Source organism: Electrona antarctica (genome assembly GCF_951216825.1).
Source record: "Electrona antarctica genome assembly, chromosome: 12".
Classification (NCBI taxonomy): Eukaryota; Metazoa; Chordata; class Actinopteri; order Myctophiformes; family Myctophidae; genus Electrona; species Electrona antarctica.
The window spans coordinates 9,771,230-9,787,646 of record NC_136793.1 but is presented as its reverse complement, the minus strand read 5'-3'; the positions used below and the strand labels follow the sequence as shown (position 1 = coordinate 9,787,646).

At 45.4% G+C, this 16,417-nt stretch overlaps 1 protein-coding gene across 1 annotated transcript in view; it reads right to left on the bottom strand.

Moving 5' to 3' along the window:
- Window positions 1–3,399: 3,399 nt before the first annotated feature.
- Window positions 3,400–16,417, bottom strand: part of aacs (acetoacetyl-CoA synthetase) — a 63,470-nt gene continuing 50,452 nt past the window's right edge. Inside the window, exons 10-16 of the mRNA XM_079516038.1 lie at window positions 15,742–15,749; window positions 15,439–15,552; window positions 14,875–15,000; window positions 10,419–10,488; window positions 6,357–6,415; window positions 4,536–4,738; window positions 3,400–3,697 (exon numbers count right to left, since the gene is read on the bottom strand). Of these exons, the coding sequence (XP_079372164.1) occupies window positions 3,560–3,697; window positions 4,536–4,738; window positions 6,357–6,415; window positions 10,419–10,488; window positions 14,875–15,000; window positions 15,439–15,552; window positions 15,742–15,749 (718 nt within the window). The 3' untranslated portion in view covers window positions 3,400–3,559. The remainder of the gene's footprint in view (window positions 3,698–4,535; window positions 4,739–6,356; window positions 6,416–10,418; window positions 10,489–14,874; window positions 15,001–15,438; window positions 15,553–15,741; window positions 15,750–16,417) is intronic.

The following is a 16,417-nucleotide window of genomic DNA, read 5'->3' as shown; positions in this document are numbered from 1 at the left end:
TCATCATCTGGGCTGCTAGGGCTTCTGGGAAATTGAGCCCAATGGAATTGGACGGGGGGTTTGTTTGGACTACAACTTGCTCTGCACTGTGGTTTCGTTCCGCATTGTCATGGCCGCTCGTGCTGATGACCATAACAAGCCGACGATAAAACAATCTCGGCAGCGTAGAATATTTGATTAAATAGCGGGTAAAGCGTTTTATGGAGTCAAACTGTTAATTCGCCCAGTGTCAATTATCTAATGTAATCCGCTACACTCCCTATGTCAACCAGGGGAGAGCAACAGACTGACTCATCGGGCGCCCCGGCTGGCCAGGGGGAGGCAGTATAGAGACCAGGATTACTGCATGTATTTTGTGAGGGTACCTACCCTAGGGGACACGGGGAGAACATGCAAACTCCACACAGAAAGGCCCTTTCGCCAATCCCACCTCGGGTATGGGCACTGATGATGTGGAGGAGAGAACACGCCTCCAGCAACCACAGCGATCCCAGCGACCAAAACCTTATTATTATATCAATATCATGATATGAGACTAGATATCTAGTAGATATCTAATCTGGTATTTTGGATAGCGTAATGCCGTGATAGCAAAAGTGTTGTTTTTTCATGGTTTAATTATCACTTTTTATTATTATTATTATTTTACGCATTTAACCACTTTTTAATTACTTTCATAATTGTAAATAAAAAAATAAAAAAATACTACTAATTAAAAACTAAATTGATATGGTCACAAAACTACAATATTATCCCAATATCGATACACTGAGGTATTTGGTCCAAAGAATATTGTGATATCTGATTTTCTCCAGATACAATGCAGCCATCATTTACGTATTTACCTAGTGCACCCATATCTTCCCAGTAAGGAGTTATCCTCTACTGTGTTAGTTCTAGACGTTTCTTCCTTTTTTCTTTTCCTAAGGCTTTTTTAAAATTATTCTTCTGCTGTATTTTACCTCGCCTATAATCAGCACCACTGCCTTAAACTGTCCAATGTAGTGCTGTTGTTAGTAGAAATAAACACAGAAACCCCCAGGAGGATTTTTTTGTTGTTTTTGGGTTAGGGTTAGGGGGGGGGGGGGGGGGCTCCCAGATTTTACCTGACTAAGGGTCTATGGAAAGGGGTTGGCACCATTTTGCCCTTTTTATTTTGGTTAAATGTGGTCCCTGTAAAGCCGTTTGAAAGTGTAACAGTGATTGAGAGCTACTGTATAGAAATAAACACCTCAACACTGCATGTACAGTGACAACTCTTTTGGTCTGGCGGTGCACGAAAACAACTGCTTCATGAGGTCCCGATCCAGATGCTTCAGCACCGCCATGTTATTATAACAAGTAACAACAGGCAACGTTACTGCAGGACAAAGACAAAAAGTCGGATACATTTCACATTGCGAAACATGATGACACCCGACAGCAATGAGGAGATGAAAGCTGAAGCTAGCAGGTTTCACTGGCTGTCTCTGGGGCTGTATGAGTGTGTGTGTGTGTGTGTGTGTGTGTGTGTGTGTGTGTGTGTGTGTGTGTGTGTACACTTTAGTTTTTCCATCTTAGACCCATTCAGAGAACAGTCTCACGTAGCCAGACAAATATTCTACAAGAACTACACCTCCCGGAAGCCGAGGAAGGAAGCTGTCACCTGTTTGTCATTTCCGTTACCCAGAAATACATTTAAAAAAATATGTAAAAGATATTTGACGTTTGAATTTCCATTTCTGACAGGCAACAAGCTATATACAGTAGGCTTTGATTATTTTGATTTGCGGTTGGACAAATTTGCGCGACTCTAAAGACGAGACAGAAGCGGGGAGGGAAGCGTCGTCACGTCCGCGTTAACCCCCGGGACGCATTTTGGAAAATTGTGAGAGGCAACAGTCTGGCACGCGAGGCTAGAGGACAGTTAACTCCACTTCCAACCTGGCGCACCGATTTTGGGCATGCATTATTTATAGTGAAAGTAGCCGATCTACAAGCTTACAACGTGGTGCGATGCCACGCGTTGTGAACTTGTACATCAGCTATTTTCGCCGGGAGACACCGTCATACGACAAAGTACAAGACGGGGGCACACGGGTGTTTTTCAAAGCAGCAGAGAAAGAGGCATTGAACTGAATCTCCCTTTTTCCTCCAAAACAGTTATCCTTCACAAGCTCTGAACGCACGCACAGCCTGTGGAACGCAGTGTGAACACTGGACCAGGGGTCATCGCACTTGCTTGGCTTGTGGTGGATTTTTTTCTTTGCCAAAATTACATTTTTACCACGGACATAAAAAATGAGTGGACAATAATATTACCAGAAACACATTAACCCTTTTTGGGCGGGAACCCCTTTTGGTGTTAGCATTACGTTATGCTTTAGCTATTGAAAAATAGCAGATCTAAAAGCTCATAAGAGCTTGTAGGTCTGCTATTTTTGAAAAATCGAAGAACGACTGACATAGAAACATAGCTTTCTCAGAAAACTGTCAGGATGTAGAAGACATTTTTAGAATCTGATCTCAGGTCAGAATGGGTTAAGGTGATCCTTGCAAATAAAACATTTGGGAACCAGTAGTAGGCCTACTAGTTGGACTCGCTGTCATACATATTCTGAAGAACCAGTAGTACTAGTTGGACTCACTGTCATACATATTCTGAAGAACCAGTAGTACTAGTTGGACTCGCTGTCATACATATTCTGAAGAACCAGTAGTACTAGTTGGACTCACTGTCATACATATTCTGAAGAACCAGTAGTACTAGTTGGACTCACTGTCATACATATTCTGAAGAACCAGTAGTACTAGTTGGACTCACTGTCATACATATTCTGAAGAAAACCCAGAGACTTGACATTCAGTAATTGGGTCTTATATGATCAAAATAAGAACATTATTTATAATGGTGTGTAAAAAAGAAAATGTAAACTTTGCCACGGGCAAGGCCAAGTATTTGCCAGGGACACGTTTGTCCGTGTACGGACATGTGGATGACCCCTGCGTTGCCGGACACATGCCACGACGCGGTTAGCGAAGCAACAACCCACTCGCTCCAGTGTCGCAAGGTGACCTCGTTCCCAGGAGTTTCCCATCTCACGAGGAGAAAAGCCTGGTAAAAGAACTACAGCTGAAAGTGTCGAAATGCACTCGCCCAGCGGAAGCTGCTCTTTTTTTTTCCTCGACCAATTACGAGACAGTTTTCATGCCCAGGGAATGTAAACAGATCTCCACATCGTCATCGTACCTTCCTTGGGTGGCGCGGTGCTTCCCGTACTTCCGCTTAGACACTTTCAGTAGCAATTCTTGGCGCGGCATACTTCGTTTTCCGAAGACGTTAATTTACGATGGAAAGTGTCATCTCGTATTAGCTAGTCCCCCCCCCCCCCCCCTCCCCCCTCTGTACAAACTCAAGGTGCAGTCTCTCCGAATATCTCTTTCCCGTAGCAACAAAGTTTACTAGAATTAAAAACGTGAACGTTTGTTCCCGCGCCGGTTCCCTTTCACAGTGTCCTCCTTTTTTTTTCCAGTGTTGTGATTCCGCGGCGTTTCCAGGTCCTCAGTACAGTACTACGCGCTAGTAGTTCTGCAGCTCTGGAATGTTCTTGTAGAGGTCCAGCGAGTCGGGGTTGGAGAACGCTCCCCTCTGGGTCACCTCGCGCCCGGCGATGATCTGCTTCACCGCCACCTCCACTTTCTTCCCACTGATGGTGTACTGCAAGGAGACAAAGACAGGAGCGCCGTCAACTATTTGGGTGCCGGGGAATATCTTTCAGAATAAAGGCGCTACGGTGCCAAGCAGATGAGGGAGATTTTACTCTGAAAACCCCCGCCTTTCATTTCGCCCCAAAACCGGGAGGTGAAATCTTTCCTTTACAACATCGCCGTCGTAAAATGCTCTCTCTCTCGGACGGTGACGACTTTTATGACAATAAACACACTTTTTTGGGCCGAACAGATAATTAGAAAGAAGAAAATAAGGGCAGGGTACAACACTTTTTTGTTGTTTTTCTTCTTTCTAATTATTTATTCGGCCCAATTTTGTTTTGTTTATTGTCATGATTTGTCACCATCCGAGTTGGCTTTGTCCGAGGCTTACAGGTCTTTAACCCATTCAGGGCGGGAACCCCTTTTGGTGTTTTAAACATTATGTTATAATTTAGCTATTGAAAAATAGCAGATCTACAAGCTCTTGTAGGTCTGCTATTTTTGAAAAATCGTTAAAATGTGCCTCAAATCTTTCAGAAAATTGTCATGATTTAGAAAACTTCTTTTTTTAAATTTCGACGTCAGGCCTGAATGGGTTAAATAAATACTTTCCGAAACTTTCTATGGGAAAAATGTATTGGAAATTCTCTTCCGGGCCGCTCGTCGTCATGAAAGGGGGCAGGACTGCAACACTCTAGACGTCACTAATTCGTCCAAGTGCTGACCGTTGCTTGCTGGGTCCTGTTTTCCCTTCCACTGTGTGGATGGAACAGAGTGAACTCACAGGGATGTCCCTGGTCTCCAGCAGCAGTGGATGGAACAGAGTGGGTGTGAAGTGAACTCACAGGGATGTCCCTGGTCTCCAGCAGCAGTGCGGGGACGTGGCGTGCCGACAGGGCCTTCCTGATGGCCCCTCGGATCCGCTGCAGCAGCTCCGCATGGAACGCCTGGCCCGGCACCATCTTCAGGAACAGAATCACGCGCTCCTCGCCGTCACCGTTGTACTGGGGAACGCACAGGCTGTCCGACACCTCCTCGAACGCCTCCACTGCACAGGGGAATGGAGAGAGACAAAGAGAGAGACAGATAGAGAAAGAGAGAGAGGGAGAAAGGGGGGGAGACACATTTTTAAACACCTGTATTTTCTAATACATTTTGACACTTTTTAAACAGAAAAAAAAAAAACACCTTCTGAATCCTGTTCCAAGTTTTCTGAAAAAACTTCAAATATTACAAAAATGTTATGTTGCTACAGTATATACCGTACATGACAACAAGAACCCCAGAAGGGGTTCCCGTCCTGAATGGGTTATTTCCATAGAGTATATACATAATAGAGACTGAACTGGCGCGAAGCTCCGCCCCCCCAGCTATTCATGTCAGTGGAAGTTGCTCAGTGGCGTTTTGAAGCACCCGGAAGACTGCCGGAAGTCCCTCCCAGGACCTCAACTTTGAGGTCCTGAGTGACGTAGGGCAACCGAGCGCTCAACGTTAAAGCCCAGCTGCACGGGGTTTCCCGGTCATGAATCCACGGGTCCGCCTGTAGTCCCTCCTCCTACCACTAGGACCCAGAGCTTCAACGTTGGAAAGTCTGCCTGCCCCCTTGGTTATTTCACTAGACTAGAGCAGGGGTTCTCAACCCCTGCTCTAGTTGGTCGCCAAATTATTTTAGGGGGTCCCCAAATTATTTTCAAAAAAAAAGGAAAAAAAATATATTTTTTTTTAAATTTTATTTTCACGATTTTTCAAAAATAGCAGACCTACAAGCTCGTAGCGTGCCACTCGGTGGCGCGCTATGAGCTTGTAGATCTGCTATTTTTCAATAGCTAAATTATAACAATGCTTAAAACACCAAAAGGGGTTCCCGCCCAAAATGGTTTAAGGTTATTGTAGCAGTCAATTTATATTGGGGGTCGGGAGGGGGCGGGGCGGGGGTCCCGAGACATTGCCAAAGCATTTCCGGGGGTCCCCGGCCAAAAACGTTGAGAACCCCTGGACTAGAGGATAAGGTCCCCTGAGTTGCAGCAATTCATTTTCGAGGGGAGTCCTCGGACAATACCAAATAACACATCAGTTGGGGGTCGGCGGTGGTTCAGGGGTAGAGTGAGCCGGATGGTAACCGCAAGGTTGCCAGTTCGAACCCGGGCTCCCCCAGAGTTGGTGTGGAAGTGTCCTTGAGCAAGACACGGAACCCCTAATTGCTCCTGATGTGCTGGTTGGTGCCTTGCATGGTTTCCGCCACCATCGGTGTATGAATGCGTGTGTGAATGGGTGAATGTAATGCACGATCTATGTAAAGCGTGTTGGATAAATGCGCTATATAAATGCACCATTTACCATTTATTTACCATTCATCAGTTCAAGCCTACAGTAACACATAGTTAAAAGAAACCAACTGTCCCTCCACAACAGAATCAGAGAGCCTTATTACATTGAAGCGCCACAGAAATGTAACTAAAAACCTCAACATTATTCATGACTGAAATCAAACCCAAAGTCCACTCTGGTTCTGCAGGCCTTTAACGCTAGACATAAAACACTTGATTTTTCCTGCTTGTGTAAATATTAAGAGGCAAGAGGTGAGAACACAGGAGTATTAAGGCCTATTTTGAATCACTCAAGAATGTTGTCTGTAAATGCTGTTTCATCAGGACTTCAAGGCTTACCGATGTTGTAGATTTCCGAGCTGCCGAAACGGACGCCATTAGGGTTCAACGTGCCGTCGCTATAAAAAAAAACACGCACACGGCGTGCACACGCACACGCACACGCACACACACACACACAGTATATATTTTTACACAGATCTTCTCTCATGGGGGTCCCTGGCACAAAGCATTTTCAGACGGCAGTCCGACCGGCCAAATAAATATATCCTTGACATGAACAGGCACCACCTGCCAGCGGGGGGAGCAAAAAAGGCCATTTCTCAACATAGAGAGACCTCGGACAGATAGAGAGACCTCGGACAGAGACAGAGACCTCGGACAGATAGAGAGACCTCGGACAGAGAGAGAGACCTCGGACAGAGAGAGAGACCTCGGACAGATAGAGAGACCTCGGACAGAGAGAGAGACCTCGGACAGAGAGAGAGACCTCGGACAGATAGAGAGACCTCGGACAGAGAGAGAGACCTCGGACAGAGAGAGAGACCTCGGACAGAGAGAGAGACCTCGGACAGAGAGAGAGACCTCGGACAGAGAGAGAGACCTCGGACAGAGAGAGAGACCTCGGACAGATAGAGAGACCTCGGACAGAGAGAGAGACCTCGGACAGATAGAGAGACCTCGGACAGATAGAGAGACCTCGGACAGAGAGAGAGACCTCGGACAGAGAGAGAGACCTCGGACAGAGAGAGAGACCTCGGACAGAGAGAGAGACCTCGGACAGAGACAGAGACCTCGGACAGATAGAGAGACCTCGGACAGAGAGAGAGACCTCGGACAGAGACAGATGCTACGGCTATTTTGCTTGGCGGCGAAAGGTTTGGGAAGCCCTCCCTGCATGGTGGAGAACACGGAGCACGTCTGAGAACAAGGCAGGAGGACTCCAAGGTCGCCGCCGTTCCATTCCAACAGAAATGAGAACACGCTGATGGCTTCATGGACACGGCGCCAGCCAACAGGCCCATAACGGATTGGAACGTGTCACCAAGCTGTTGCTGATGGGGTTGGAGGAATCAATACAAAACAATCAATTTTCAGAGTTTTTTTTTTAGAGGGGGTTGGGGAAAGAATGTCTCTGAGATCAAGACATTTACTAAAATGCCGTCTTCAGAATCTCGGTTTCATTTCAGTTCATGCGATGGCGTGAGCTCACTCTGCATCTCATTATAACGTCTCAATGGAGTGAGCTCACTCTGCATCTCATTATAACGTCTCAATGGAGTGAGCTCACTCTGCATCGCATTATAACGTCTCAATGGAGTGAGCTCACTCTGCATCGTATTATAACGTCTCAATGGAGTGAGCTCACTCTGCATCTCATTATAACGTCTCTATGGAGTGAGCTCACTCTGCATCTCATTATAACGTCTCAATGGAGTGAGCTCACTCTGCATCACATTATAACGTCTCAATGGAGTGAGCTCACTCTGCATCGTATTATAACGTCTCAATGGAGTGAGCTCACTCTGCATCGTATTATAACGTCTCAATGGAGTGAGCTCACTCTGCATCTCATTATAACGTCTCAATGGAGTGAGTTCACTCTGCATCGCATTATAACGTCTCAATGGAGTGAGCTCACTCTGCATCTCATTATAACGTCTCAATGGAGTGAGCTCACTCTGCATCTCATTATAACGTCTCAATGGAGTGAGCTCACTCTGCATCTCATTATAACGTCTCAATGGAGTGAGTTCACTCTGCATCGCATTATAACGTCTCAATGGAGTGAGCTCACTCTGCATCTCATTATAACGTCTCAATGGAGTGAGCTCACTCTGCATCTCATTATAACGTCTCAATGGAGTGAGCTCACTCTGCATCTCATTATAACGTCTCAATGGAGTGAGCTCACTCTGCATCGTATTATAACGTCTCAATGGAGTGAGCTCACTCTTCATCGCATTATAACGTCTCAATGGAGTGAGTTCACTCTGCATCTCATTATAACGTCTCAATGGAGTGAGCTCACTCTGCATCGTATTATAACGTCTCAATGGAGTGAGCTCACTCTGCATCTCATTATAACGTCTCAATGGAGTGAGCTCACTCTGCATCGCATTATAACGTCTCGTCTCAATGGAGTGAGCTCACTCTGCATCGCATTATAACGTCTCGTCTCAATGGAGTGAGCTCACTCTGCATCGTATTATAACGTCTCAATGGAGTGAGCTCACTCTGCATCTCATTATAACGTCTCAATGGAGTGAGCTCACTCTGCATCGTATTATAACGTCTCAATGGAGTGAGCTCACTCTTCATCGCATTATAACGTCTCAATGGAGTGAGCTCACTCTGCATCGTATTATAACGTCTCAATGGAGTGAGCTCACTCTGCATCTCATTATAACGTCTCAATGGAGTGAGCTCACTCTGCATCTCATTATAACGTTACAATGGAGTGAGCTCACTCTGCATCACATTATAACGTCACAATGGAGTGAGCTCACTCTGCATCTCATTATAACGTCTCAATGGAGTGAGCTCACTCTGCATCTCATTATAACGTCTCAATGGAGTGAGCTCACTCTGCATCTCATTATAACGTCTCAATGGAGTGAGCTCACTCTGCATCTCATTATAACGTCTCAATGGAGTGAGCTCACTCTGCATCGCATTATAACGTCTCAATGGAGTGAGCTCACTCTGCATCGCATTATAACGTCACAATGGAGTGAGCTCACTCTGCATCACATTATAACGTCTCAATGGAGTGAGCTCACTCTGCATCACATTATAACGTCACAATGGAGTGAGCTCACTCTGCATCTCATTATAACGTCTCAATGGAGTGAGCTCACTCTGCATCGCATTATAACGTCTCAATGGAGTGAGCTCACTCTGCATCGCATTATAACGTCACAATGGAGTGAGCTCACTCTGCATCACATTATAACGTCTCTATGGAGTGAGCTCACTCTGCATCTCATTATAACGTCTCAATGGAGTGAGCTCACTCTGCATCTCATTATAACGTCTCAATGGAGTGAGCTCACTCTGCATCTCATTATAACGTCTCAATGGAGTGAGCTCACTCTGCATCTCATTATAACGTCTCAATGGAGTGAGTTCACTCTGCATCTCATTATAACGTCTCAATGGAGTGAGCTCACTCTGCATCGCATTATAACGTCTCAATGGAGTGAGCTCACTCTGCATCGCATTATAACGTCTCAATGGAGTGAGCTCACTCTGCATCGCATTATAACGTCTCAATGGAGTGAGCTCACTCTTCATCACATTATAACGTCTCAATGGAGTGAGCTCACTCTGCATCTCATTATAACGTCTCAATGGAGTGAGCTCACTCTGCATCTCATTATAACGTCTCCATGGAGTGAGTTCACTCTGCATCTCATTATAACGTCTCAATGGGGTGAGCTCACTCTGCATCTCATTATAACGTCTCCATGGAGTGAGTTCACTCTGCATCGCATTATAACGTCTCAATGGAGTGAGCTCACTCTGCATCTCATTATAACGTCTCGATGGAGTGAGCTCACTCTGCATCTCATTATAACGTCACAATGGAGTGAGCTCACTCTGCATCACATTATAACGTCACAATGGAGTGAGCTCACTCTGCATCTCATTATAACGTCTCAATGGAGTGAGCTCACTCTGCATCACATTATAACGTCACATTAAAACTAATATATCCGTGCCTTTTATTTTTCAACTCTTTATTGATCCTGTATTTAAGGTTTGTTTGTTTTTGTTTTCTGTTGTCCTTTTTCTTTGGGGTAAAAATTCAATGTATTTATTCTTCTACATTACACTTTGTGGGGTTTATTAACACATTATGTGCCCTTTTAATCTTTCAAAATGGCGACCCAGGGTGCCCACTTTTTAGACCCACTTTTTGATTATTTTTCTTTTTTACCAAGACGTCCACAGACATCCTGGGCACTACATGCGGTAATTCATAGGACGTCTATGGACGTCTTGGGCACAATATGTGTTAAGCCACCATTTTTTGTTTTTCAACTCCAGTATTGAATGCTTCTGTGAAAAAAACAATAAACATGAAACAGGTTTTAGAGCACAGGTGTCACAACCCACCTTCGACCCAGCATAACGAGGCCTCCCGTCTTGGGGTTGATCTTGCAGTAATCTCCGTGGGCCCAAACACCTGGTGACAGAGGTACAGTACACTGTTAGTACAGTACACAGTACACACCTGGTGACAGAGGTACAGTACACTGGTGATTACACACCTGGTGACAGAGGTACAGTACACTGGTGATTACACACCTGGTGACAGAGGTACAGTACACTGGTGATTACACACCTGGTGACAGAGGTACAGTACACTGGTGACAGAGGTACAGTACACTGGTGACAGAGGTACAGTACACTGGTGACAGAGGTACAGTACACTGTTGATTACACACCTGGTGACAGAGGTACAGTACACTGGTGATTACACACCTGGTGACAGAGGTACAGTACACTGGTGATTACACACCTGGTGACAGAGGTACAGTACACTGGTGACAGAGGTACAGTACACTGGTGACAGAGGTACAGTACACTGGTGACAGAGGTACAGTACACTGTTGATTACACACCTGGTGACAGAGGTACAGTACACTGTTGATTACACACCTGGTGACAGAGGTACAGTACACTGGTGATTACACACCTGGTGACAGAGGTACAGTACACTGGTGATTACACACCTGGTGACAGAGGTACAGTACACTGGTGACAGAGGTACAGTACACTGGTGACAGAGGTACAGTACACTGGTGACAGAGGTACAGTACACTGTTGATTACACACCTGGTGACAGAGGTACAGTACACTGGTGATTACACACCTGGTGACAGAGGTACAGTACACTGGTGATTACACACCTGGTGACAGAGGTACAGTACACTGGTGATTACACACCTGGTGACAGAGGTACAGTACACTGGTGACAGAGGTACAGTACACTGGTGATTACACACCTGGTGACAGAGGTACAGTACACTGGTGATTACACACCTGGTGACAGAGGTACAGTACACTGGTGATTACACACCTGGTGACAGAGGTACAGTACACTGGTGATTACACACCTGGTGACAGAGGTACAGTACACTGGTGATTACACACCTGGTGACAGAGGTACAGTACACTGGTGACAGAGGTACAGTACACTGGTGATTACACACCTGGTGACAGAGGTACAGTACACTGGTGATTACACACCTGGTGACAGAGGTACAGTACACTGTTAGTACAGTACACAGTACACACCTGGTGACAGAGGTACAGTACACTGTTAGTACAGTACACAGTACACACCTGGTGACAGAGGTACAGTACACTGTTAGTACAGTACACAGTACACACCTGGTGACAGAGGTACAGTACACTGGTGACAGAGGTACAGTACACTGGTGACAGAGGTACAGTACACTGTTGATTACACACCTGGTGACAGAGGTACAGTACACTGTTAGTACAGTACACAGTACACACCTGGTGACAGAGGTACAGTACACTGTTAGTACAGTACACAGTACACACCTGGTGACAGAGGTACAGTACACTGTTAGTACAGTACACAGTACACACCTGGTGACAGAGGTACAGTACACTGGTGACAGAGGTACAGTACACTGGTGACAGAGGTACAGTACACTGTTGATTACACACCTGGTGACAGAGGTACAGTACACTGTTGATTACACACCTGGTGACAGAGGTACAGTACACTGTTGATTACACACCTGGTGACAGAGGTACAGTACACTGGTGATTACACACCTGGTGACAGAGGTACAGTACACTGGTGACAGAGGTACAGTACACTGGTGACAGAGGTACAGTACACTGGTGACAGAGGTACAGTACACTGGTGATTACACACCTGGTGACAGAGGTACAGTACACTGGTGACAGAGGTACAGTACACACCTGGTGACAGAGGTACAGTACACTGGTGACAGAGGTACAGTACACTGTTAGTACAGTACACAGTACACACCTGGTGACAGAGGTACAGTACACTGTTAGTACAGTACACAGTACACACCTGGTGACAGAGGTACAGTACACTGTTAGTACAGTACACAGTACACACCTGGTGACAGAGGTACAGTACACTGTTAGTACAGTACACAGTACACACCTGGTGACAGAGGTACAGTACACTGTTAGTACAGTACACAGTACACACCTGGTGACAGAGGTACAGTACACTGTTAGTACAGTACACAGTACACACCTGGTGACAGAGGTACAGTACACTGTTAGTACAGTACACAGTACACACCTGGTGACAGAGGTACAGTACACTGTTAGTACAGTACACAGTACACACCTGGTGACAGAGGTACAGTACACTGTTAGTACAGTACACAGTACACACCTGGTGACAGGGGTACAGTACACTGTTAGTACAGTACACAGTACACACCTGGTGACAGAGGTACAGTACACTGTTAGTACAGTACACAGTACACACCTGGTGACAGAGGTACAGTACACTGTTAGTACAGTACACAGTACACACCTGGTGACAGAGGTACAGTACACTGTTGATTACACACCTGGTGACAGAGGTACAGTACACTGTTGATTACACACCTGGTGACAGAGGTACAGTACACTGTTGATTACACACCTGGTGACAGAGGTACAGTACACTGTTGATTTGGACAGCAGAATGCTCATTTAGTTTTAGTCATAGTCTTTTGAATAAAAGCTTCAGTCTCATATTTTAGTCATTCGAAATGTTTTAGTTTTTGTCAAATTTCAGTTAGCCAGCCCGTCTGATTTCTGGTCTAGAGGGGCGGATTCAAATTTGCCGGCGAAAACAGCCGGTGGATCCGATTGGTTCACCGATCTGTGCGCCCGCCCCTGCCCCGCCCCCCCTCCTCCCCTCCCTGAGAGAAGACAGAGGAGAACACTGACGCCACCAAATTTGAAGTGACACCCCTCTGCAACGTTATTGGTTAGCCGGATTACAAGGTTCACTCACACTCGATCCTATACCAGATTTCCTGGCTTGTTTGCCCAGGCCTTTTTCTTTTCTTTTGAAAACAAAACGCCTGCAGTCCCAGAAGTTGTAGTTGACTAAATACCATATGATTTTATTTAGTCGACTGAAATGTATTTTGTCCGGCCTTGATGGCATTGAAATGCCTGATTTATACCCAAAATATACAAGCTCACAACGTGTCGCAGGAGAGTGAAACCTGCACACAACCAAGCATGAAATGACTTGCCTTATAGTTCTACGGGATCTCTTCTCCACTATAGTCCCACATGTTAGTCTAGTTGTTATTACTTGCGCAAGCAGAGCGCGCAAGTACTCAACGTTGTTGCGAACGCAGTGAGCATTTACTATGAGACCCAGCAGATCATGTCTGTCTGTGTGTGTGTCTGTCACGCTGTAACACCACCCGCCCACCACCAGAGGGCGCAGCTGTATCACACACAAAAACACACACATGCACGCACACACACACGCACGCACGCACACACACACACACAAAACTTAACTTAAAAAAAACTTAACTTAAAAAAAAACTTAACTTAAAAAAAAAACTTAAAAAGGAAAACGCACGCGCACACACAAAACTTAACTTAAAAAAAACTTAACTTAAAAAAAAACTTAACTTAAAAAAAAACTTAAAAAGGAAACACTTTAAAAGGAAAAACTTAAAAAAAACTTAACTTAAAAAAAAACTTAACTTAAAGAAAATCGCAAAAAAAAGAGAACTTAAAAAAACCTTAAATTACGTAATTTATTCTAATTGTTTTTGCAATTTACGAGCTGCGTTCGCTTCCCGCGTTCGCGCGTCTTACTTGTATATAAAGGGTGTAAAATATTTAGAACAGCAATTGTAGTAGACATTGGTTAATAGCATTAACTTGGCGCGCTCTGCTTGCGCACCAGTAGGCCATAGTATACATGGCCTATACTTGTGTGCAAAGCACAGTTCGACACGAGTGCATTTCTAGTTTGTTGACAAAATCGACAGTACATTTAGTCGTAGTCTCAGTCATCATAGCTTAGTTTAGTCCATTGTTTTTATCGGTGGATAAAGTATAGTCAACGAATAATAGTTTTAGTTGACAGTGAAGAATACAGTAGAAACCTAGATGACACACATGATGTTACACAATAAAAGATGTTGGGTTGTGTTTGATCGTACCTGGGAGACCCGTAGGCGTGGGCGTGTACCGACTCTTAACATCAAACCATATCAGTGTCTCATGTAATATGAAGGTAATATTACTATGTATTCTCTGTAGTTTTTTTGGGGGGGGTGGGGGGGAATACATAGTAATATTACCTTCATATTACATGAGACACTGATATGGTTTGATGTTAAGAGTCGGTACACGCCCACGCCTACTGGTACAGGAAATGTATTGCAGGCTGTGAAAAATTAATAGGCTTTGCGTTTGTGTGTTGTGGGGGTACTGTGTGTGTGTGTGTGTGTGTGTGTGTGTGTGTGTGTGTGTGTGTGTGTGTGTGTGTGTGTGTGTGTGTGTGTGTGTGTGTGTTACTGACCAGGGTATGTAGAGAAGTAGGCTTTGTGGTACTTGACGCCATTTTCGTCGTTCCAGAAGTGTGTGGGTTGACAGGGGATCGGCTTCAAACACACCAGCTCCCCGCTCTCTCCCCACACTGGTTTACCTGCACACACACACACACACACGCACGCAAGCACGCACGCACGCACGCACGCACGCACGCACACACACAGAAACACAGAAACACTAACATGTATTAAATATGAGAGCCACCTCCAACCCAATATCACTGGAGCAATTTGTTTATTTTTGAGAATGAGACGATTCTAAGATGATCCAATCCAATGTTATTTTCCATACGAGAAATGTTCGTCGACTACCTTTTTTCAAGGAGGAAAACGAAATAAAAAATAAGCTATGGCGACGAAAATATGACTATAATGGAATTGTATTCAGACTAGGACTAAAACTAAATCAAAATGTGCTGTCAAAATTAACACTGACACACGCACACACGCACGCACGCACGCGCGCGCACGCACGCACGCACGCACGCACGCACGCACGCACGCACGCACGCACGCACGCCAAACAGTCTTACCCTCCAGGTTCCATGCCTCTACAGCCATGCCAAGATTTCTGGTTTGGATCTCCCCTCGATATACTGGCACTGTGGGGTTCTGCCCCATGAAACAGGATACGATGTCTGTCCCCCCTGTGACACACACACACACACACACGCACACGCACACACACACACACAAAGCGGACAAGGCGTTATGGCGCGATGTGTTGGACCACTTAAACCCTATCCGGTTGACCGGAGTCCGTCAGGGCTCTGTGCTAGTGTGCTTTCTGTTTCTCTGTTGTTTTGTGGGGAAAGCTTTCTTTGAAAATAGCATACCGACGGTCCTACAACGCGTTGCAGCGCGACACGTTATTTCCCTGCACGAATAAGAATGACATGAGCAGTGTTGCCAGGTGGGACATTTTTGAGTGGTGCTATTTGTGTGGGTGGGTGGCTGGGTAAACAGCATGGTTGTTTTTCACCACCTGTGCGCAACCTAACACACACACAAACACACATGCACATACAGTACAGTACAGTACAGTACAGTACAGTACAGTACAGTACAGTACAGTACAGTACAGTACAGTACAGTACAGTACAGTACAGTACAGTAGAGGGACCCCCACACGGTAACTCAAACCAGGCATACTTAATGAACTGGTGGGGGTGCCCACATAAATACGACATTTTAACAAATACTGTACCCTTTTTTGAAAAAAAAGTCTTCCTTCTTATATAACAATAAGACCTGATGATCATGTTTTAGGGTGGAAAGAAATCATGGCACTCCATCTTTAACATCCTCCGGTCGCACCTGCGTGTCAACAAACGCACACACACATGCTACACATACACACAGCAACAGAAAACGCCACGCACAAACATCCCCGTTGCATAGAAATAGGGAATCCGGGGCATCGCCGTCTAACCCCACGGGAGTCACGCAGAGACGGAGAGAGAGAGAGAGAGAGAGAGGAGAGAGAGAGAGAAGAGAGAGAGAGACAGAGCC